General features: G+C 35.8%; 1 protein-coding gene across 4 annotated transcripts in view; it reads left to right on the top strand.

The window, feature by feature from the left end:
- SRBD1 (S1 RNA binding domain 1) overlaps window positions 1–23495 on the top strand; it is a 123566-nt gene that overhangs the window by 70492 nt on the left and 29579 nt on the right. For all 4 annotated transcript variants that reach the window (XM_005523391.3, XM_088052878.1, XM_088052879.1 and 1 more), the window contains one exon: window positions 3454–3536. In XM_005523391.3, coding sequence (XP_005523448.1) covers window positions 3454–3536 — 83 coding nt within the window. The remainder of the gene's footprint in view (window positions 1–3453; window positions 3537–23495) is intronic.

The following is a 23495-nucleotide window of genomic DNA, read 5'->3' as shown; positions in this document are numbered from 1 at the left end:
TATGGCCAGAGTGGAGCCTCATTGTCCCCAAAAAAAGATCCATCTACTTCAGTGTGCAACTACTTCAGCAAAAAATAAATTGGTATGCCTGTACAAAAGGCAGTGGGTGTTAATCTTGACTGAATTTCTGCCTAGAGAGAATGTGGACAACTCTTGTATTTTCCCTACTATGCTCTCTTTTATTAATTAGAAAAGTGCTGGAGTGAAATTGTGGCTTTAGTGGGAATTAGGCAGGTCAACTATCCTGCTGGTATTGACCGTAAGAGCTGCATTCCTTAATTGTGTAACTGACTGTTAGTTGATCTTCCTGCTTCGATATTGTAACTGTTAGGCCTGATCCAGGAAAGCACTTAAATGTCTTTGTAACTTTATGCGTGTGAGTAGTTTTGCTCATTCCAGTGGGAATTCTGATATGCATCTGTGCTGAAGTGCTTTGCTGGATCAAGTCCTGTGCCTCCACTGGAAGCCTCCTAGGGATGTGACAGCATTGTCAACCAAGCTAATATGACCCAGAGTCTAAATTTTACTTTTTAATTGAAGGTTCCCAAGAGAAAGCTATGCTTGGAAAATTCCTGTGTCAACCTGTCTATATAGTTGTCTGTTTTTAAAAGATACAATGAAAGGAGATGAGAACAGTGAGAGGTATTTGCTCTCAGCAAAAAATGTAACTTTTGAAATATGTTTTGCCATTAGGTAGAACTAAGAGAAAATTCTTTAGAACACTGTATGTGTGTTCAAGAAGCTGAGTTTAATGATGGTTGCTGAAGGACAAGTATAGTCTCCGTGCGTAGGCATCAGTGCATTCAGAAGAAATACAGCATTGTTTCCTGGTTTGGATCAATACTACTTTCATTGGTGTTTTGTTTCACTTTTGTTTGTTAGGTAGTGGGTGACTAGTATTTCAAAGTAATTAATATGAATTATTGTTATAGGAAAACATTTCTGCAGTGAGCTATATTCATTTAAATGATAACTGGTGTCCTTACACTGATTAACCTTTTGTGGGGCTTTTTTGTCCCTTTTTTGACAAGAAGGCATACATGATTGTCTTTGAAATCAGAACTTCTCTATCAGAGAAGCAGGCATATCAGATGTCACCAGCACAGTGCTTTCTGAGCCTAGCTAGCAAACTGCCTTTGTTAGGATGTTAAAATGGATATTAAAGGATATGAAAATCTTGCATGACTCATCAGTGAACTTCATGTTAACAGTGTATTTACCAGTGTATTTAACAGTGCAATCATTAAAAGTGAAGTCTCTAGTGCAGCAGTATCTACTGCATTGATAAACTTTGCAGTTGTGGTTTGAGGAGCCTGCATATCTCTGGCTACTGTTTTGGCTTCAAGTACAAGTGTATAGTCAAGTCCTTTCCTGAAATGCTGTGAAGCCTTTAACACCCTTCAGTAGAGATTGTTGCTGTTTAAATTAGGCTGCAAGGACTGGGGCACTTTCATACAAGGAAAAACCAAGAAAACTGTAAATGCTCAGCCTGGACGAGGCTCAGGGGAATCTTAAGGGCGGTAAGTATCTGATGGGAGGGAATGAGGAAGAGAGCAGCAGACACTTCTCAGTAAAGCCCTCTGTTAGTACAAGAGGCATTGGGCACAGATTGGAACATAATAAATTCAGTCTGGACAGAATAAAACATTTACCTATTATTAGGGTGACCCAGCACTGGAATGAATTGACCAGACAAGTTATGAAGTCTCTGCCCAGCTGCTCATGATCTGGGGCAACCTGCTGTAGCAAACCCTGTTTCAGCAGGGGTGTTAGACAAGGCAGCTCATGTTCTCCAAAGGTGTGTCTAACCTAAACACCTCTGTGAACTAATACAATTACTTCTGTGGTCCAGTGAAGGGGCTTACAGGTTATTTTTTATATATATATGGTAATTATAACCATGTTCTTGCTTTCATACACATAAGTGTACGTGTGAAATCAGCTGGTGAACACTGGAGATACTTCCAGTATTCCTGTTTTAGCATTGTGTGTTGTTGACCAAACTACTGTGCATATATATATATGTATTTGTTCCTGACTCCTGTCTGTTCTTCCTCTAACCCTCTCCTGGTTTGCGTAGAAATGTATTTAAATGTAAAGAATTCTTGAAATGACTGATGCCCTGTGAGGTTGATTCTGGACATAGCTTTTAAAGGCCCACAGCTTTCTTTGGTCCCTATTTTCTTATTCTTGCGCAAGTGCATGTGGTAGGAAAAACAGCCTTGGCAACAAGTCAGACATTATGTTTGTGCTTTTATTTATTTATTTATTTATTTATTTTGAGGGCTTTGTTTTAATTTTTATTGAGTTGGGATATTTGTGTTTTGTTTTCTTTTGGGTTTTGCTTTTTGTGGAATTCTGGGGGTTTAGGGTTTTATTTGTTTGTATACTTTTTTTAGGGATCTTTTGTCATTATTTGGAAAGATTTTTGGAAAACGCTTGTCTTTCGTTAGTATTTACTTCACTAGGTAGAATCAATGTTCTAAGAGCTGCTAAGCCAACTAACCTGTTTCGTCTTAAGTCAGGAGAAGAAAAATAATTTATGGATGTAATACTGGTAGATAGAACTCTTCTGGTTTCATATAAGTGGGAGGGAGCACAGTTGCAAATACTGAATACAACCCAATATCTGCAGAATCAGACCAAGTTTATGAACTGATGTTTGGAAATAAGCTTTTTCTTCTGAGATTTTGGCAAGCAAATGATATATCAATAAATACAGCCCTCAAAAATGCAGTCTTGATTCAACATTTGGATTTAGAAGACCAAAGGTTCTTCCCATATGCTCTTAATGTCACAAGAAATGTTGGAAATTGCTTTTGTTTTTCTAAATGTGGTTATAAGGGTTGCAAATTGATGTGCTTTGGTGTGCAGCTTAGATCAGTAAAGTCCAAGAACCATTTTCAAAGTGAACACTAAATGTTATGGTTGAATTAGATAAATATATAAATATCTGATACATACCTTAGGAAATACTATATTGGATTAATAAGTCTATGAACAGATACACTCTGTTATTGTTTTAAATGTTTATTTGTTTCTTGTATCTCTGGTTTGGGGCTAAAGGTTCTTACAGAGTTTAATGTTAAATGTTACATATGCATTTATTATGGGTAAAAAAGGAAAAATATAGTGTACACAGTTTTATTTATTAACTCTGTGGCTCAGAAAAACTTTTTAAATGTCATGATTACAGTTTAAAATATCTCTAGGTCTTTGCTGGAATTACCCAAAAAGTTTGATTAATGTACGTGTGGTGTCCATGTCTAACAATAAAGAAGGATTCTATAATATAGAATAATAATTCTATATTATTATTAATAACAGGTTTAAAAAAAATTAAATGCATAGAAGATGTAAAAAAAACAAACCCAAAACACCTTAGAAAAAGCAATTACATGTTTTAGGTTTTTCAGAGAAAAGTGATAGCTGTTTTCTAATTCTGTTTTTCAGTTTCCATAGCTAGACGCGTCCAAGACCCATTAGCTGAGCTAGTGAAAATCGAGCCCAAACACATAGGAGTTGGAATGTATCAGGTAAAATAATATGTATCATTTAATCTAAGTAATCTATCATGGTATAGAGCAAGACCAAAATGCTGCTTTATAATTGTCAACTAGTTATGTCTCCTTTAAAAGAAGTTTTCAGAGTTGATGGAGTGGTAGTAAGTGCTTGAAAGTCATAAACTGCCTTTTTTTACATCTCTGCTTGTAATGATTGTGATTGTGACTGTGAAATGGCTGTAGCTAGATGTATAGTCTATTAAAAACATCAAATAAGACAGGTAACCTGATCTGTAAAGCTTTCTCTTTTTCTGTATTGTTACAGCAATGGGGTTTTAGGTCTTTGTGTAAAATACAATGAGATATTGATCCTTCATTTGGAAGCCATTAATTTATACTATTAGGTGCATTCCTTCTAAGAAGTTTGTAGTAAGAGGGTTTGTTTAGAAGTTTTTCATTTAGTAAAGCTCAATTGGAAAACATTTTTATCCATTTTTGTAGGTTATTTCTGAGAAGAAACTTTTACTTTCCAAGTTTCTTTACAAAGAGTATTATGTTAAGAAGTGGTACATAACTTGTCATTTTATAACATATGGGCATCCATCCATCATGTGCTTAAGAAGTGATGCAGATTTTTGTTCATCCTTGCTTTAAGGAAGGAAGTATTAAAAAAACAAACAAATGCAAAATGCTATGTATGTCAGCATTTAGGGAAGTTCATTTTTTTAAAACAGTCTCCAAGATGGAATATTTTACTATTTGCATTATACTGTGAATTCTTAATTACTAAGAGCTTGCATTGCTGTGTCTAGAAGGTATTGATTTAAATGCACATCATCTCAGTGGCCCATGAGGACATTGTACAAGCATACATTTAAAGCAAAAAGACATGGAATTGGTTGTGGTCATTTGGTTTTGGGATCGTTATACTATGATACGAATATTTCAGTGTACAATATTGCAGCAGCTCACTGCAATCTCAGAGACTGAGGCTAGTGTAATTTACTTTTCATTCATTGAGAACAAGGTAAGTACCATGTTCTTGGCCCTTCCAGAGAAGCTTCTTGATCCAATACAAGTGTGTTGCAAGTAAATGCCCAGCTGTGTTATTTTTTATTGTCCAAATTGGTTAGATGAAAAGTTTCAGAGAAATAAATCCTAGAAACCTAGGATAGAGGTAGGCCTCAAATATTGTTCATTCCCAGCTATATGTATATTTTTAATTCTTGTCATGGTTTGAATATGTCTCTGAGGTAGATACTGTTGAAATTCCTAAGAATCATCACAGAAGCTATAGCATGTTTGTTTAAAGATACATAAATTTCTCAAGTGCTAGATCTTTTTGTGATGTTACTGAAAGTAAATTTGTACTCTTGATAACAAAGTCAGAAGGTCTCCTGCCCTTTGGACATGACAGCTCTCTTGTGGCGCAGGAAGGGAATGGGAAGAGAAGAGGAATTAAGCTTTTCTGTCTTGTCTTCCTTTTAGAGAGGCAGCCAATTGCTGGTGTCTCAGAGAATAGGCATGGAAAAAGCTGTTTTTTTGTGCTAGGAGTCCCAGAGGAGTGGCTGATATAATCCCTCAGATAAAGAGTATTTCAGGTATAGAATTTTATAATATCTAAGGCAACTTGAAAAGTTTTATTACATTCTAATTCATAATCTAAATGCTGGCTGTAGCTTTTTTATTAATTTCTGTGGTGAAATTTGCAATCACAGGCTAGATTAGAAATACAGCAATCTTTTCAGAGGTGGTTGTTTTCTTGGCCTACTGTAACTTTAAACCTAGCTTTTAAATATGACCTTTCCTTTCTTAAACACCCTGAAATTGATATTTAAGAATCTGACAAATCCAGGTTTTGGCACTCTTGCCCTGAAAGAGGGATAGTGATTAGTCTGTCAGCAATTACACAGAGGCAGGCTGAGACTGCTGCTGCCCATAACCATGGAAACTGTATAGCACAAGCAATAAGGTGATTTCTTGAGGGATGGTTGCACACTCACTGTGTATTAATAAAAGTGTGAACTGCCTGAGGGGATTGTTCTGCCTTTTCTATTATTCCTACTCAAGTGCCCCAATCTTTTTGTGTTGTTGGTAATAGCTACATGATGTCCTGGCTTGGCACAAAAGAGGGGCATCAGTGCATAGCTTGCAGGGCAGCAGAGCTGGGGCAGCTGCCTTCACAGCAGCCTGACTGACTTGGGACATGGCTTCTGTCAGTTTAGGACAGCCAGAGGTCACAAATTACTCTACTTGAGAGGCAGTCTTTTCTCAGAGGTTGAAGTTGAGAGACTGGTGAAGCAAAATCTGCCTGATGAAGTCCGTAGCTTTTGTAATGTGACTGTGGTACAGGAACGTTGTGTGTTCAGCTGAGTGACCTCCTTGGGTAGGATGTGCTCTGCTGCTATCAGCAATGATAGCAGTGCTACAGGAAAGTGAAGTGGTCATGTGCTAAATCTGCTGCTTACAGTATGAGCTTGCCCAAAGTCTTTGGAGTGTGCACCACACAAAGAGAACTGAGTGAAGGGGCTGCATCTTCCCCAGTTGCTACTTCCATGGGATTCTGGATCCCTCCCATCTGGTCTCTTGGTATGTAGTGTGCGTGTTTGTGAGAATATTGGTGTTCTGTAGTTTTTCTAAGGCAAGTTTTCCAAGCAAATCTGCTGCTCTGGGTGTGGATACTTCAGATATGGAATTGCAAGTTTCCAAGTAGCAGGAGATCTGTGTAAATTGAATCCCATCAGCTGGGATTTGTTTACTTATTTTAGATGGAAAAAAAAAATAATTGAAACTTGAACTTGGCCACCTGCTTTTATTCTCATTTCAATTTATTATTGAGTTTGTGCACTGCCAAGAAAATCAGGTTTGTCAGAGAAAAATAAACAGGCCCCAGATCTCCTAACAGATATTTCCTTTAACAGAGAAGCACAACCTGATTTATTAGAGCCTCTCTCAGACAAAATTCCAATTGCCTAAAGGTCCTTGTCTTCCTTCATCTTTATCTCATTAGGAAAATTGTTCTTTCCTCCCAGACAGGAACCTAGCCAAAATTAATTTATCACCTTCAGGCCATATTAGTATGATTTCTTCTGTAGTTGAACATGAAGCCCAGATTTTGCCTGATACAGAATATATTTGCCTTGTCACCTTCCGATGCCAGTTGAAAGCTAAGTTTCTGTTCAGGGAGAAGCAGGTCCTGGCTCAAGACTTTACTTTGCTCTACACTGAATTTTGGCGAAGAATTACCATTGCAGGTGTAATGGTCTTGGAAGATATAGAGAAGAGCTGAGAATAAAGCTGCTTCACAAAGATTGTGGTTACAGAATTGAATTTCAGAGCAAAGAAAATGAATAAGAAAGCAAAAAAATCTTTACTCTCAAATAAAAACCCACCTTTTCAGAGGTGAGTGAAGCAGCACTAAGCATAAGCTTTCATCACAGTCAAGAGGGGAATTAAATTAATATAATTTTAAAATGTCAAAACCTGAATCTTTGTTAAAAGGCAGAGAAATTATAAATAGAGCTAAAGGAATATGTTATGTTTGGTTGGTCTTTTGATGTTAATTTCATGTACAAAATCCCTGGATCGTAAAAAATCCAGTAACCTCTAGAGAGATGGAGGTCAAACTCATCTGTAGCCTGTGAACAAAATATATGATCTGTGTTGTAAGATTAGAATTTTTGACAAATTCTGTGTAATGCTAAAAAATGCACTGTGTCTGATCTTGAAAAAGCAGCATCATATTTGGTCTGTGTAATTTTAGGATTCCAAAAATCTGTTCATAATCTGGTTTTGGGTGTGGCAACATCTTCACTGTTGATCATGTTTGGAAAATTAGTACCCTAAAAGGATGTAAGGGATAATGTATGTAGTTCTGTGACTTCTGAAGTGGGAAGATACTTGATTACAGATGTATCTGGAATATTTTGTGTCAAATAAATAAAATCTGTAAACAATACACAAGTAGCATTCCCTTAAGGAAAAAAAAAAAAGATTGAGCTAATTCTTGGTTTGTTTTCTATATAATTCTGGAAGGTCCTGATCAAAGGAGCATTTCATAAAGCCTAATCAAGGAGTCTGATAATAACTGAATCTGGAAATGTCTTTTTTATCCCTCTTGTCCATGTTCTTTCCATGGTCCTCTAGTTATTGGAGTGCATTGGTTTTGCATTTGATTATTACCTGTAGGATGTTTTATTGTTTCAGTTGCAATTTGATATTCCTTCTAGGCTTGAGTTTTTCCCCCAAAGAAGATGGGTATGTTTTGGTAAACAACAGTGCAACTTTAGAGAATGCTTTTAATCAAACACACTTTCTCTTTAGTTGGACCAGTTTTCTTAATTATGGCATTGCATATACAAACCACTTTAAAATCTACAGCCAGCTAGTTAATAGTGAAGCATCTAACTGAAGGTTGTGTCTCAATTGGAAACAAAGGAGCTTTTTTTCTTTCTTCTAGAAGTCTGTAGAATGTTGTCTCCTGTCTCAGACCATCTTTGTCTGGTCCTTCCTTGCTCAAGGCCAGTGAGAGGCAACTGATAGACAGTGGTGGAATGATGTTACTGGTCTCTCCTGCATGTGGCTGAAATTGCACGTAGCCCTTCTCATTTGTTGCATTCTTCAGTTTTCTTCTCCCTCAAAAGATGTCTGTGGATGGCATCATCACTGCTGAGATTTTTTTTTTTTACCTCCAGCTGGTTCTTCTGCAACAGGAAGGCTATTAACCCTCCTGTTGTGAGGTGTGGTATTAACCCCACTTTTGACAGCAGTACTACTTAAAATTTTATTCTTGCGGTGAAAACCCATCATGCCTATTATTTGCTTGAGGCAATCTGACTGTATATTTGATGCAATGGAGATATCTGAGAGCTGAACTATAAGCAACATTTTAGAAATACAGAGATCAAAAGGAGAGACTTCAGGGATACCTCTAAGTATAAGAGTTTGACCACTTGGGTCATACTGATTCAGCTTTGGGCTGAAAGATTCCCTGCATCATTTCTGTTGTCTTTACTGCAACAGAACCCGGCTGGTCCCTTGCACTGCAGGTATTTGTTAGCCTGTTCTTACAAAACCCCAGGAAACAGAACTCAGTAGCTTTGTTTGGGTAAAGCAAATGTTGTATTGTTTCTCTAGAAATGGAAGCTTGGATATTTTGTTTAAATAGAAAGCTTCTAACAACAAAAAAAGCTGTGAAGTAGTTAGTGATTGCAAATGAGTTGTCAGAATCCAAACATCAGTCATCATAAAGAACCAGTGTTTGGTTTGAGAAAACCTTTATCTTCTTTTTTCCTTAGAATAGATACAGTTTTTAACGGTGACATATATGATTGGTATCTTCTTGGTATCTGATTTTGGTTAAATCTTCATATAGTACACTTTTATGTAATAGCATGGAGAAAGTACTGAAGCTGATTGTTTTTCCAGTCAGGAGAGTGTGTTTTTCACTGATTATTTAAGGAGTTTTTCTGGTATTTTTCTATTTTGGAGGATTTTCTTGATTGACTCATGGAGTATATGAGTAGTTAGGTGTGTTACATGGATAGCATCGGAGAATCACTCACAAATGATGTGAGAGTATGATGACATGATGTGCAAGAGTGTCTTTTTTAAACCTTTGGGGTGGGATTGTCAAAACAGCCTTAAACTTGAGCTTGCTGTATTAAGCTTATTAAGACAAGTTTGTGTGGGTTTGCAGCTTACATTATTTTTTTTTTATTAAGAAAATGGGATATCTTATTAGGTGAGAAGTTCTTTATTTTGTGTGATTCACATCAGCTCCTGTGGAAACACAGTTAATCAGGAATGTTGTTCATGCTGGTTAGAATTGCAGGTTGCAGGTTTCAACATCCAGTTGAACAGCCTGTCTACAAAAGGCTTCAGCATTCCTTCTGTATGACTGAACTGAATATGCACCCGCAGTTCAGCAAAGAATTGAACCTCCTTGATTAACATTGGAATTTCATGAGTTTGTTTATGGTTTTCTATACTTAAATTGAAGTGGTTGCCTACAGAGAACCTTTGCTTAAATAAAGCAAAGTCTAAGGGTGAGAATACCAGTATTTAGTTATGTGTATACTGCAGTAATCAAACAACTGAGTAATAAATGTAAATCACTCCTTTTTGGCAGTATATGGCAGCTGGTTGGTAATGGATGTACCTTAAGTTGAAAAAACCTAATAAAAGGAGATGTGCTAGTGGACTGAAATCTGACTGAAATTAAAGAAACTGGCTATATTTACATAAATTTTAAAAATAGGCTAAAGGATACATTACCATCATTGTAAATTTAAAAAAAACAAACTAAACAAAACAAAAACAAAGTAACCAGACAACTTCTGGGCTGCTTATGTATTGAATCTCATATCTGAATAAACTCACTGGGACTTTAAAGAAAGGGACATGCAGGATAGTATTTCACTGTGCTCTTACCTCTGCTCCTCAATAAAGGAAACTTAAACCTCTCCTTCGAACCTGTAATCTGCAAAGAGATTACTGTCACTGAATGTTTTTGCTGCATACTGCAAGGGATTGCTTGCCTTGAAATTTATGGAAAAGGGAGAGAAGTACTCAAGATTTTAAGGTTTATAAAAACTTTTTGAGGGACAGGGTGTGGTGGCTGTACCTATAAAATATTAAGAGCAGTCCTAAAACCCAGTGTCTTGTCAGTAAGGAAATAAGTGTATTTATTTTTTTACTTAAATGGATATGTATACTGATGAATAGGTCTGTGCTTAATACAGGATTTTTAGCACTGAGCAAGTTATGGAATCCTTAATTTTGCTATAGTAGCAATGAAATATTAGCTCTGTGAGGAAAGCAAGCAAAAAAATCGTATGTGCTCTTTGCCCAGCACTATTTTTAGGGTAAATGAGAGCTTTTCATTTTGAAAAAGTAAAGCTCTGTGAGCCAAGGCATCTGACATCCAGTGGGAGCAAAGTCTTCGCAAACAGCTTTGCCAGGGAGAGGTAATAACCCCATAATGTTTTGGATGCTTCCCCACGCCACTGAAGTAGGTGCACAAAACTTAAGCATGCTTTCCTAGTAAGTTACACCTCTGGCAAGTTTGTGTAATTTAATCTTCAGCAGCGGTTCTGCTGACTGCCAGGAGTGGTTTATGTATCCTGTAACTTGGCAGTCTCTCTGGTTGCATCTACCTATTCTCTGGCTGGCAAAGAGAAATCAAATGTTCTGCCAGCAAAGCACAATAAACTTTTGCTAGTCTATTACAGTCATTTGCAATAAAGCAAAGGAATATAGAAAGAAATAACTGTTGCATTATTACTTATTTTACCTAGTACACTGTATTTACTGGCATCTCCAGGAAAACATGCCAGCTCAAAGAGGTGAGATGCTGCCCCTTTAAGGAAATGATGGAAAATGTGTGCATGTGTATTTACAAAGAGTGCAAGAGCAGAGCAGTATCACCCCATCTGCACATGTCACTCATAAAACTGCCCATGGACTGCATCTCCTTTTACTGCTGTCACCAAAAATGCACTGTGGACAGCATTTGAAAACTTGTCAGAGATGTGCCTTTGTAAGCAACTTGAACTGCAGGTAAATTTTAGACATTACTGCTAATAATCCCCCCCTCACGCTGCTGCTATTTGTTGTTAGAGAGTTTGTACCTGCATATGTGGGCTTTTACAGAGCTGCTGAGGTTGTAGGAAAAGCAGGGAAGCTCCAGAAGTGTTGGTGTACTGAGGTGAGATGATCTAAGGGTGTTTATAGGAAACAGATCCTGCTGGACAGATTTTCCCTCCATGTTGATTGCTTAATTACCAGTTCTCTTGGCAGAAGTTTGTTAGGAACTTTTTGTCACCATATGACTATAGACTTGTGATTCGTGCTATAATAGGGTTAAAGCAATATATGTTATTGTTCGTGAAAAATAGGTGTAAAGGTTGTTTACTTCCAGACCTCCATAAAAGCAGCACATAGAAAGTTGCGAGCAGGATTGCTCAGATTTAGGGTACCCTGTCTGCAAGCCTGCATAATATTTCAGTTTGATTTTTTTTTTTTTTTCCCCAATCTCGTAAATGTACTTGGACAGAGCTAATTCAAACATAGGAGGGCCACCTGAGTGAAGATCCACCCAGGCAGATTAAACTTTTTGAAAGACAGTTCTATTGGGGGAGCCAAGTGGCAAGAGGAGCAAAATGAGAGTTGTGGGGCTGGGATCCTGCAAATCAGCTTGATATGGCTTCTCTGTGCATTGGATTGCAAAAACTTAATTGACTAAAAGCTGAAACAGAAAAGAGGATGATAAAGTCTGTCTTTGTAAAAGACTTTTTGGTTAAACAGCTTCTGAAATGTGTGAGATGCTGTTGGGTTTCCTATTTATATTTCAAGTGTTTAATGACTTTAAGTGAAAATATGCGAGTTTTAGCACTGAAGAATTGTTCAGCTCCTTTCATCTAGGTTTCAGTTAAATTTGCATAACCTAAGTTCTTTGCATTTTTGAGACAGTCTTAAAAATGCTACAGTAAAAAACTGCCAGAGAGCTGCATACCCATTATGAGCTATTTGTGAATTTGTGTTTCAGGCTCAGTCATCTTTTTTGTGAACTTAATTTCTAAGATGTTATATTATGAATTGTGTTCAGATTTTAATGTAAATATTATAATGATAAAATTGTTCAAACAATTACCATAGTAAAAACATCTCTTTAGTGTCTGAAGTCAGGTAAAAGTGGTACTAGGGATGTGAATCACTTGCTTTGAATGTGTGTGTGGAGCCAGTTTAAACACCACAAATGTAAATATTATTTGTTGGTGGAATTCCATAGTCACTGCTTGCTGTGCAGTGGTCATCTGCTGCATCTGTTGTTTTGGTTTCATAAATTAACAGTATATTCATTTGACTCATAAGGAGAAGTACTAATACTGTCATGTTTTTGAGAGATTCCATGTGAGTTCGTAGCACAGGAGCTGATGATTTATACCCAAAAATCTGAAATCAGCAATAAATTTGTGTTTTGGTTCAGCAGGAGAACAGAAGTGGCAATTAAAATTCTTATGATACTTTAAAACCATAAATGGTTTGCTAATACATATGGTTTGATTGATTTGTATTAAGTAAAGTAAGAACTTGATGTTTTGCAATGAAATATATAAAATCATTATTTTTATGTAATTTGAACAAATACCAAATTATGGAATGCTGCAAGAATTCTTTCATATGTTTATTTAAGCTATGAACTTATTTTTCTCATTAATTGTTTACTATTAAATGCAAGTAACTGTTAAAATTCATACAAATGTACATATTTGTTTTAATATTGGACCTGTGATCAAATTTTTCTTCTCTCTTGAGGAGTAAGAAGTAAGATGAACTTAAATGAATGTAGGAGGAACTTAAACTAGTGCTGCTGTTCCTCATGGTAATTTTGTGACAGCTATGTTGTTCAACAGACATCACGGAAAATCTTAGTCCTTTTTTACTGAGACAATGCAGCATGCAAGATTTCTCTGATGTTTTGTAATTTGTTGCTTTTTAGATTTTTATCTTGCTAATAACACTTACCCTAACAAACAGTTTTGAAAAAATAATTTTAGAAACTAAAATCATGTTTCGCTAGACAGTGATTAATATCTGTGACCTTTATTTTTGTATCAGGAACATAAATATACACTTTTTTCTGTGTCAGTCATTGTCTAAGATTTCATCTTTGTTCTGCTTTCCATTACATACCATGAATTATATGAAATTAATTTAATCGCTACTCCAAACAGAAATTAAATGTGCCCTAATCCAGAGTTACGTTGTTTGCTTTTACAACTGTAAGTCATAAGTAATTAATTTTCCTTGGAAAATTAATTCACTTACCATTCCCAGTAGCATCATATGTTGACACAGGGTTATAGATAGTTTAATATTTTTGTTCAGCATGTTGGCTTCAACTTTGGAAGACCTTAAAGCAAAACAAATTTAAATTTACTCAACTGTATATAATTCAGGGTTATTTAAAGTGAATGTTGTCTTTATTGCTGTCAACCAGCTGATGATGATGATTCTAAAATTATATTCAGTCTTCCAGAAAACAAAAATCTATGGGCATATGTGATTAATTTCTTCAATAGCAGAAAAACTGTTTTATATCATACATTTGGATAACAGGGCCACTGGAATGCCATCAGTAGTAGAAAAATTTAGCTCCATGGTGAACATAACTATATATTACAAAGCCTTGGGCTATGAAGCTCTGTTTTTCCACATGCTTCATGTTGCTTGAGATAGTTGTAGGATTCATTACTCCTGTTGCACACAGAAATTTCCTAAGTTGCATTACTTTGGAATGTTGTTTTGTTTTCTGTGGACAGAAGTGCATCTCATTGCAGCTCCAAAGGGCATCATGGGCAGTTGTGTGGGTGGCCCTGTTGCCCACAGCTGCCTGTCCTTAATAAGTGGCATTTAGTAGCAGGGGCCAAAAGTCTTCCGGAATGAGAGAGGCAGCTTTTAAGTCTAATCTTTAAGTCTAATCTTTAAAGTTTGCCAGGAGGACCTCTTTATTTTTTTCCTCTTTTTATTTTTCTTTTTCTTTCCTTTTTCCTTTTCCTTTTTCCTTTTCCTTTTTCCTTTTCCTTTTTCCTTTTCCTTTTTCCTTTTTCCTTTTCCTTTTCCTTTTTCCTTTTTCTTTTTTCCTTTTCCTTTTTCCTTTTTCCTTTTCCTTTTTTTTCCTTTTCCTTTTCCCTTTTCCTTTTCCTTTTTCCCTTTCCTTTTTCCTTTTTCCTTTTCCTTTTTCCTTTTCCTTTTTCCTTTTTCCTTTTCCTTTTTCCTTTTCCTTTTTCCTTTTTCCTTTTTCCTTTTCCTTTTTCCTTTTCCTTTTTCCTTTTCCTTTTTCCTTTTCCTTTTTCCTTTTCCTTTTTCCTTTTCCTTTTTCCTTTTTCCTTTTCCTTTTTCCTTTTCCTTTTTCCTTTTTCCTTTTTCCTTTTCCTTTTTCCTTTTCCTTTTCCTTTTTCCTTTTTCCTTTTTCCTTTTTCCTTTTTCCTTTTCCTTTTCCTTTTCCTTTTCCTTTTCCTTTTTCCTTTTCCTTTTCCTTTTCCTTTTTTCCCTTTTCCTTTTCCTTTTTCCTTTTCCTTTTCCCTTTTCCTTTTTCCTTTTTCCTTTTTCCTTTCCTTTTTCCTTTTTCCTTTTTCCTTTTTCCTTTTCCTTTTCCTTTTCCTTTTCCTTTTCCCTTTTCCTTCCTTTTCCCTTTTCCTTTTCCCTTTTTCCTTTTCCCTTTTCCTTTTTTCCTTTTCCCTTTTTCCTTTTCCTTTTTCCCTTTTCCTTTTTTCCTTTTCCTTTTTCCTTTTTTCCCTTTTCCTTTTCCTTTTCCTTTTCCTTTTTCCTTTTCCTTTTCCCTTTTCCTTTTCCCTTTTTCCTTTTCCTTTTCCTTTTTCCTTTTCCTTTTCCTTTTCCTTTTCCTTTTCCTTTTCCTTTTCCTTTTCCTTTTCCTTTTTCCTTTTCCTTTTTCCTTTTCCTTTTCCTTTTCCTTTTCCTTTTCCTTTTTCCTTTTCCTTTTCCTTTTTCCTTTTTCCTTTTCCTTTTCCTTTTTCCTTTTTCCTTTTCCTTTTCCTTTTCCTTTTCCTTTTTCCTTTTCCTTTTTCCTTTTTCCTTTTTCCTTTTTCCTTTTTCCTTTTTCCTTTTTCCTTTTTCCTTTTTCCTTTTTCCTTTTTCCTTTTTCCTTTTTCCTTTTTCCTTTTCCCTTTTCCCTTTTCCCTTTTCCCTTTTCCCTTTTCCCTTTTCCCTTTTCCTTTTCCCTTTTCCTTTTCCTCTCTCCCTTTTCCTCTCTCCCTTTTCCTCTCTCCCTTTTTCCTTTTCCTTTTCCTCTCTCCCTTTTTCCTTTTCCTTTTCCTCTCTCCCTTTCCTCTCTCCCTTTCCTCTCTCCCTTTCCTCTCTCCCTTTCCTCTCTCCCTTTCCTCTCTCCCTTTCCTCTCTCCCTTTCCTTTTTTCCTTTTTTTTTTTTTTTTTAATTTCTGGGCAGCTCCATAAAACATGGTGTTTATTACTTTGGTTTATTTTTATTTATTTAGATCTCCCAGCTGAGACTCCAGTGATGGCAGTGTTGCAGTTCAAACAAGCAAGGCTTATTTTACAAATGTCCCTTTGTGAGCTGGTGGCTGCATTTTGCCTGAATGTAGGGGGTTGGTATCAATGGCATTTAATTTAAAATTTGGAGGTGGAAAGTAGAAATTGACATTTAATTCCAGTGTAAAGTTACTGCTAGAACAGGCATAAAAATATTATTGCATTAGCAGTCACAGGAAGAAAATAAACTATGAGCAGATTAACAATATACACTCACATGACAGACTTGTGTAAAATAGAGCAGTAGATAGATGAAAATAAATTTTCAGATTTTTTTTCTCCACAGTACATTTTATTAAGTAGACAGTGTGCAGAAAAAGTATTCAAGTAATAGAAATAGGTCCTACTAATAGTGCCTAAAGGTAAATGTCCCTGTACATAGGAAAGCTGTGCATAGATAAATTTTATCACACATCTCCTATCCATACATGCGTGTATATGCAACATTGATGAATGTGTTGACAGAGATCTCCATTAAACTCTCTATTGCTTTCAGATTCAATTATCTTGAGCTTTCCTAGCCTGTATAAGATATTTAATATTGCTTTGTGTATCTATTAATGTAACAGGTCTCAGTAACTACTGCTAGCTGTTTCATTATTGTGGCTAAACTATTTAAATAAGACTTCACTATGATGCTTAAAATACAAAATGTCCTGCAAAAAAAAAAAAAAGTCTGTTGAATTAAGTTTGGCTTCATACTAATTGACAGTCATGTCTATTAGCAAAGCTGTGTCCTACCTACCCCACCAAGCTGTTCTTGTGCTCCTTACCCAGTCTACCAGCTTGAACAAAGTGCAACTCTTGCCAAGCCTGCAGTTGTTGTGGATTTCTTCCTTTTCATCTACCCTTGTGATAGGGTGTACTTCCCATCTCAGGAAAATGAGAAGCAAGAACCAGCTCTATCCTTTTCTAATCCTTCTTGTTGGAGCTTTTGCTGATTACATGTCTGAGAGCAGGAGGCTTGGAAACCTGTCCCACTGTATCAGCATTCTCTTTAGTTACCCTTCTGTCCTGCTCTTATCACTAGGTACTGCATGTAGCAATATGTTGCCTATGAAAAATCTTGGGAGCCAACCAAGAGCTGTTGCTGTTCTCACAAATTTCTTGGCAGAGAGAGTTTGTGTTTTTGTTAGGAATATCCTCATTCATTTTATGGTAACAGTGATTGTCTAAATTTGTAAGAAAAATTATGATAAATGAATTATTGTTTAAAAAGAATCTGCATAAACCATTTCTTTAGGCAAAATTTATACTTTAAACTCGACTGTAGTTTTGGATTAGATAATTCAGAGTTGGCACTAATTCTGAAAAAAATATTGAGCTATGGAGTACTATAGCAAAAATCCCAAGAAGCTTGAACGAACGTGTACAGTGTCTCCTAGTGTAAGTGCCTGGCTCTTTGGAGGCCACCAAGAAGTCTACAGTGATTGACGTGCATTCTGGCAAAGCATTTTTTTTTTCTCTTCCTCCCCCCCTCCCCGCAACAGTGTTGCAGTCAGTCAAAGTGTATAGACAAAGCTGAGTGAATACCAGTTTCCCCAGTACAAGGGCTATTTTTTCAGGAAGTCTAACTCAAACCAGATGTTTTGCTTAGACCTAGAGTTGGTTGCTGCCAAGCATCTCATCAGAGGTCAGAGTTCTGGGCTCAGGGCCCTGCTAGAATTCTCTCACAAATTGCTATTCGGTGAGGTTTTAATCCTAATGGAAAGAATAATGTGCTTGTAAAATCTGCAGCTATTTCAAACACAGTATACATATTGTGGACTTCAAATGACTACGTATTTCATTCCCATAAACAGGGAATGCAGATGAATGCAGTGTGTAATAGTTTTAGACATTCAAACTTAAACCAAGTATATAGTTTATACTACTGTTAACCATTTGCATTCTTAACACTCCTGTAAAATGAATAGTAATCTTGACTAACAATTGGCAGCTTGAAGCAAAACAAAATGACAAAAATCTCCAGCGTGTTTTGACTTGTAAGCTGTTTCCTGAAGTAAATAGTAAATGCTTTTGAGAATGTTAAAAAACACTCTGCATGCTAAGGCACTAGGTTTGGGACAGTTTGTTTCTTTCCTTCTTTTATTTTTTCTGTCTTGGTTTCTAAATGGCCTGGTAGCAGCATTTTATGATCAAGTGCATCTTGCTTTAACTATTTCTTCATATTGCTAATTATTCACCCCAAAACCTCGGAGTTGAGCATATATGCTCCAGCTTACTTAAAAACAAAAGTTGGTGACACAAAGTGGTAAGAACAAGATTTAGTGATAATAAATCTTGTATTTTTTTGTCTTCTTATTGGGAGCAGTATTGATATATTTCTGCTGTGATTCTACTGAAGTGAACTTCAAGTGATAGAAAAAATTCTGTGGTAACTGTGGTAGTGTGCTGCAGCCTGCAGCTAGAGAAATGCATATTACAGTGTAATATGCATATATTCAGTGTAATATGAAGATTAAGATTTGAGATATCAGAAATTAATGTATTCTATAGAAAACAGTACTATAGTGTGAAATTGGATGATGTAACTGATATCTCAGTACAGTGAGGTTATAGTGATAAGTTGTTTTAGTTTGTTGTGTAGCATCTTATTTTTCAGTGAATGCTGAAGAATTGTTATTTCCAACTTGAAACTCTTATGTCTTAAGTATGTTCAATTGCATTTAATATAATTATGCTGTGTCATCACATCCTCATTTGTGATTTTTATGTAAATGTGTGTAAAACTTGCAAATGTGTTTTCAGTTTGATGGAAAGTGTAACTTAAGATAAAGGTGTCACTCAATAGTTAACATTTTCTCATTTGCGTGATGATCATACTGATCGTCATGCTGGAAGGACATAAATATGTATAGGGCACTATGTCTGCGTTAGTACTTTAAATTCTGAGGCATGCTGAGGTGTTCATCTATGGTGCAAATTTAAATTTAAAAATTCTTTTATTGCTTGTTTATAATAAGCTAAATGGGTAATGATACTAAACTGCAGGTGTAAACTTTTGGAGAGGGGGATGATATATACTGGTTTGACCCTTCATTAAATTTCCCTATTGACTAAATTTGTTTCATGACATTAAATGTGGAGATTTGTGAAACAAATCACTGCTATATCAGTCCAGTTGTTGAATAAGAAATTGATGAAGCCCATATTTGGACAGCAAATTAATTTTCAGATATGGTATAAATCTTTCAGATGGTAGAGAAAATGGCTTTGTTCGTGCCATATTCTTTAGAAAGGAGAATGTGCCCAAAGTGATTTTGGTAAGGTGCTTTTCCATTATAGTGTACACTTGTAGAAATAATATTTTTCCCTTGGTTTATTGAATAAATATGACATATTTATGTTTGTATGTCCAGAACTGAATTGGAAAATTTGTTTTCTCTCTGTGGGTAGATTGTAAGTTTAAACTTTGCTCTGTTAGAATCTGCATTTTTATTAACTGAAAATAGTTCAATTGTTTATTAAACATGTAAACCCCCAAAAAGACTTACACTGCAAATTGGGTGATCTTATTGCAAGCTGCCGCCTCAAGGTGAGAAAGCCAGTATTAACCATGCAATGAAATTAATACATACAACCTAATCATTCAGATACAATGATAGAAAGTGCAAAAAAGTCTTATAAGAGAAGCTTTTTCATATTAATGAGTTTCCATTTGCCAATAATTCTGTCATTTGTAACTGGAATCATTCGTCACCCCTGCAAATGGTTCTTTCAAGACATTATTTGCAATTTTGTCTTGTGTTTTTGTCCTTGATGTTGTGAAAATGACCGTCTACTGTTACAGGAATGAAAAGAGATCTCATTCAAACATCTTTTGTGTTTCCACTTATAGTGAAAAATGTTTTTCAAACCTGCAGCTGGTTATTTCTGCAGGAATTCCCACTTATAGTCAGGTTTGATTGACATTTTGAAATGGCAGCTTTTCATGAAAAGCTGTTAACTTGTAGAATTTGGTTATGGTACTAAGACAGACTGACTTTGTTCTACTGTTGGGGCCTGTCCAACCTAAACACAACCCTGCATCTGAATTTAATAGTGCTACTCAGCACAGGGAGTGTGAGCTTTTTTTCTTTTTTCATTTTTCTTTTCTGTTTTTTTAACACTGTTGCTTCTGATGTGTTTTTGAACCTGGCCTGATAAGTACTCATCCTGATAGCTCCTCTGTCAGTAATTGGATTGATTGGCATTCCCCTTTCTCCCTCTCCTGGGCTAGCTAGGAGAAGCTGGGTTGTGTTATAATTTCAGTGATGGAATATATTTTCATTTTACATGATGAAAATAAGTGGAAAATGTTTTTTAATGACTGTACAAATAGTGTCTGTCTTAAGATAAAAATTACTAGCTGCAGCCTTTTTTATTATTTATTTTTGAAATTTTGGGTATGAGGAAAAGCTTATGGTAGAAACAATTTTTCTGAGCATTGATTACTGATGTAATTTCTAGTCAAAAACTGAGAAAGCAGTGCATAACACAAACACTCTGCTCAGCTTTACTGAGCTGGTCTTTAATACTATGCCAGAATGTTGAAAGTAGGAAGGAGACAGACATTATGCAAAATCAGTTTCCCTGTGTGTTTCCTACCAAACTTCTAAATAAGGATATAAAGTACCCATATACATTAGCTGTGAAGGAAGAGGAGTATTTTTAACTTTGAAAGAGATTACTCTTTATTTAAAGGAATTGAAAAAAGTAGAGATGCAAGCATCCCAGCATCTGTCACTGGATGGATGGCTTTACTCAAGTGTGAGAAGTGAAACATGGGAAAATATTTGGGGATTTCCACAGGTTATCTGTACAGTCGTGTAAGAGTAAATTTGTGTGATTTATATTTGGGATAATTTAAATCTTGCTTTCTAAAGATATGAGTAATAGTGCAATTGATTACAAGTAATTGCAAGTTGTTGAGCTGCTGCTGATAGATTAAAAATATATTGTTTTCTATTGACCATAGTTAGAATTTCTGATCAGCTCTTCTTTTAACTGCTTAATTGCTTTTATAAAACCTTCCCTATAGATTTCTGCCTACCTGTGATGATACACAAATTGATATATTCATCCAACCCTATGCCACTCTAGTTTGTTCAGAATGCCAAGGTGGTAATGTGAAATATGTACTGCTTATGTCTCCTGGGATGTTTGTGATCTGCCGCTGGTACAGCCACATTTTTTAGGAAACATTAAAAACCATGGGACTTCTTGCGGTGAAATAAAATATGATTTGCTTTATCCTTTTCTTTGAAATGATGTAGTCTAAGTGAAAGTGAATGTTTTCTCAGGTGCCTGTTCTGTGGTTTCTAAATTTTAGAATGAATTTTTGAGCCTCAACCAGAAGATAAACTTTTTGTTGATGAACCAGTGTTTACAGTTCTGTTCCATAATTTTGTGTGAATGCTTGTGAGTGTCACATAAACGTTCAAAGTAAAAGCATTCTAGTTGCCACACAGACATTACTGTTAAGAGCTAATACATGCCACCACTTTTTCCTGCAAGCCAAAGGCAGGATACATGGGTACAAGCTTTTTGGTATACCCTTAATGTCACTGTGAAATAGTAGACCAATTGAATTAAATGGCAAACTGCCCACTGACTCCAAATGGAGACAGGATTTTGCCCTTTAAGAATGAAATCTGCTTGCCCCTACGGTTTGGTAAACAGCCCCAATGTGGCAGTGCTTCAAAGGAAAGTTGAGCTCTTTTCAAGTTGGACCCAAATGGTGCAAAATGCAGAGAAAAGAATTGGGACCTTGAACTGCACGTGGAAGTACAGGGACTACAGCATTCAATGCAGTGGAGCATGATTATTCCTTTGAAATGCTGTCTGCCATGTCATTGTCTATAGAAATACATCCTCTTCATATACTACTGATTGCAAATAAACACTTTTCATGTAAAAAGTAATTTGGAGAATATAGAGAGCAGGAGAGACCAACCATCATGCTTCACACTATTTCCATGCATAGTAACACAGGCTGGATTTTTCGTATAACTCCTCAGCAATAGGACTTAACATTTAAAATTTGTTTGGTTTGTTTTTTTTAATTACATATTTAATGGTAATTTTTTCTGCTATTCCTTATTTAGCAATCTGTAAATTTTCAGTAAGTGTATGGTCATTTCATGTGACATCTTTTTTTTAAAGACAAGTATGTTAAGACAAAATGTTTATCAAATCAAGGACTGAAACACTAGTGATTTGCAATCACAGGAATCTTGGCTTGCAAGTTAAAATTTTAATGAAAAATATTAGTTCCAGCCAGGTAAGCATACATTTAGGATCTTCAAACTCATTTGTTTTACAAGAAAAAGTGGTATTCTTATTTGTAGTAGTTTAAGCACTATGTTATTATTAAAGAGCAAAATAAAAATTTTTTGGTGAACATGGACTTTTTCCAGGGTTGACACATTTTTCTTGGCAGAGGAATTAAGTAGCTTTTTAATTTTTTTTTCTTTTCTTTTTTTTTTTTTTCTTTTCCACTAATTAATTGTTTTAAGTGGTGGTAATTTATTTTAATTTTACTTCCTCAGCATGTATAGAAGCATGCTGCGAATGAAAATTCTTGTACCTGTTTTCTCCCTTAATATTAGCATAAATTTAGACATCACAAAACTTCAGAGTAGGAGGGTTGATAATCTGGACAGTCTTTGTAAATATTAAACGCCTCCCCATCTGTTTGAGTATTTTTTCTCCAGCCTTTATTCCTGCTGTATAGTTGTCCTTCATTTTATTTTAATTTGTCTGATGGATGTAATGAACTGGAGGCAGGAGGTAAATGAAATGTTATTTTTATGTCCTTTTAAATTTTTGTCTCATGTGTGAAAGAAGTCAGTGTCAAATACATTTATTACTAAGTTATAGATAAAGGCTACTTTTAATCCCAATTAAGGTTGTTCTAAAGCAGTGTTCTTGATCATGCTCTCAGTCTTGTCTTCTTAGAATGTGTAAGTTGTCAGGGACCTCTTCCTCTGCAGCTCCTTCTCTCTTCGGCTGTAGTGCTGTGGTAAAGCTGTGTTGATGCATGTTATGTATATATGTTATGATAAATGAATATGTGAGTGATATCTCAGGTGAATCTGGTCTTGCCAGAGCTTTTCCTTGCTTACCTGAGGGCCATTGTTAGAAGTACTTTATTCTGAGTAGTGCTGTTACAGAACCCAGGCATTTTGCTACAAGATCTTATAAGTGTGGATAAGAAGGGTAATGGTACAGTTATTGGCTTGAACTGTGTGCAAAATAATATGTCCATGCTCTTTATTTTCATAGCATTCCTTCCCTCTGTGTGCATGTCTTTGGAGTGTCTTTCTCTTTTATCACATCCTGAGATCTGATCCAGCATTGCTATTACTAGGTACCATCTAATTTCCCAGTTCTATTTAAGAAGGCATTATGCTTCTTCCACAACCTTTTCTGAAAAGCTACTGTCCCAAGTAAATGGCATATCTTAACGTGCTGTTTGGATTAGTTTTTCAGGGCTTTGAGAAGAAGTTTGCTGAAGAAAATGCACTAGTCTTCTGAAAATGGCAGCATGGATTTACATGTCTGGTATCTGAAGAGTCTGTAGGCTGGAACTGGACCGTATTAAATAGTTTCGTTTTCCAACTTCTGGTCCAGACCTTAAATCTGTTAGTTTGAGGGGACAATCTAGTTGCATCCAAATCTTGATTCCTACTTGAAATTAGATTGTGAAAGAGGGCAGACTAATTTTTATCAATGAACTGATGTCATCCCTTCCTCTGGACGAGGATATAAATAGGTTCATTTACAGCACTTTTTTTTACTCCTGCTGTAATAAATAAATAAATGTTTTGATGAGAAATGGTTATTAACTCTAAATATCCTTTACTTTAGAGGCTGTGTTTTAATTGTTTTGTACTGATACGTGGACAGCTGAAAACAAGGGTACAAAAACATTTG

The sequence above is a fragment of the Pseudopodoces humilis genome, chromosome 3 (genome assembly GCF_049639895.1).
Source record: "Pseudopodoces humilis isolate 2021_Gansu_Grassland_sample_001 chromosome 3, ASM4963989v1, whole genome shotgun sequence".
Taxonomy (NCBI): domain Eukaryota; kingdom Metazoa; phylum Chordata; class Aves; order Passeriformes; family Paridae; genus Pseudopodoces; species Pseudopodoces humilis.
This window is presented reverse-complemented; position numbering and strand designations above follow the sequence as displayed.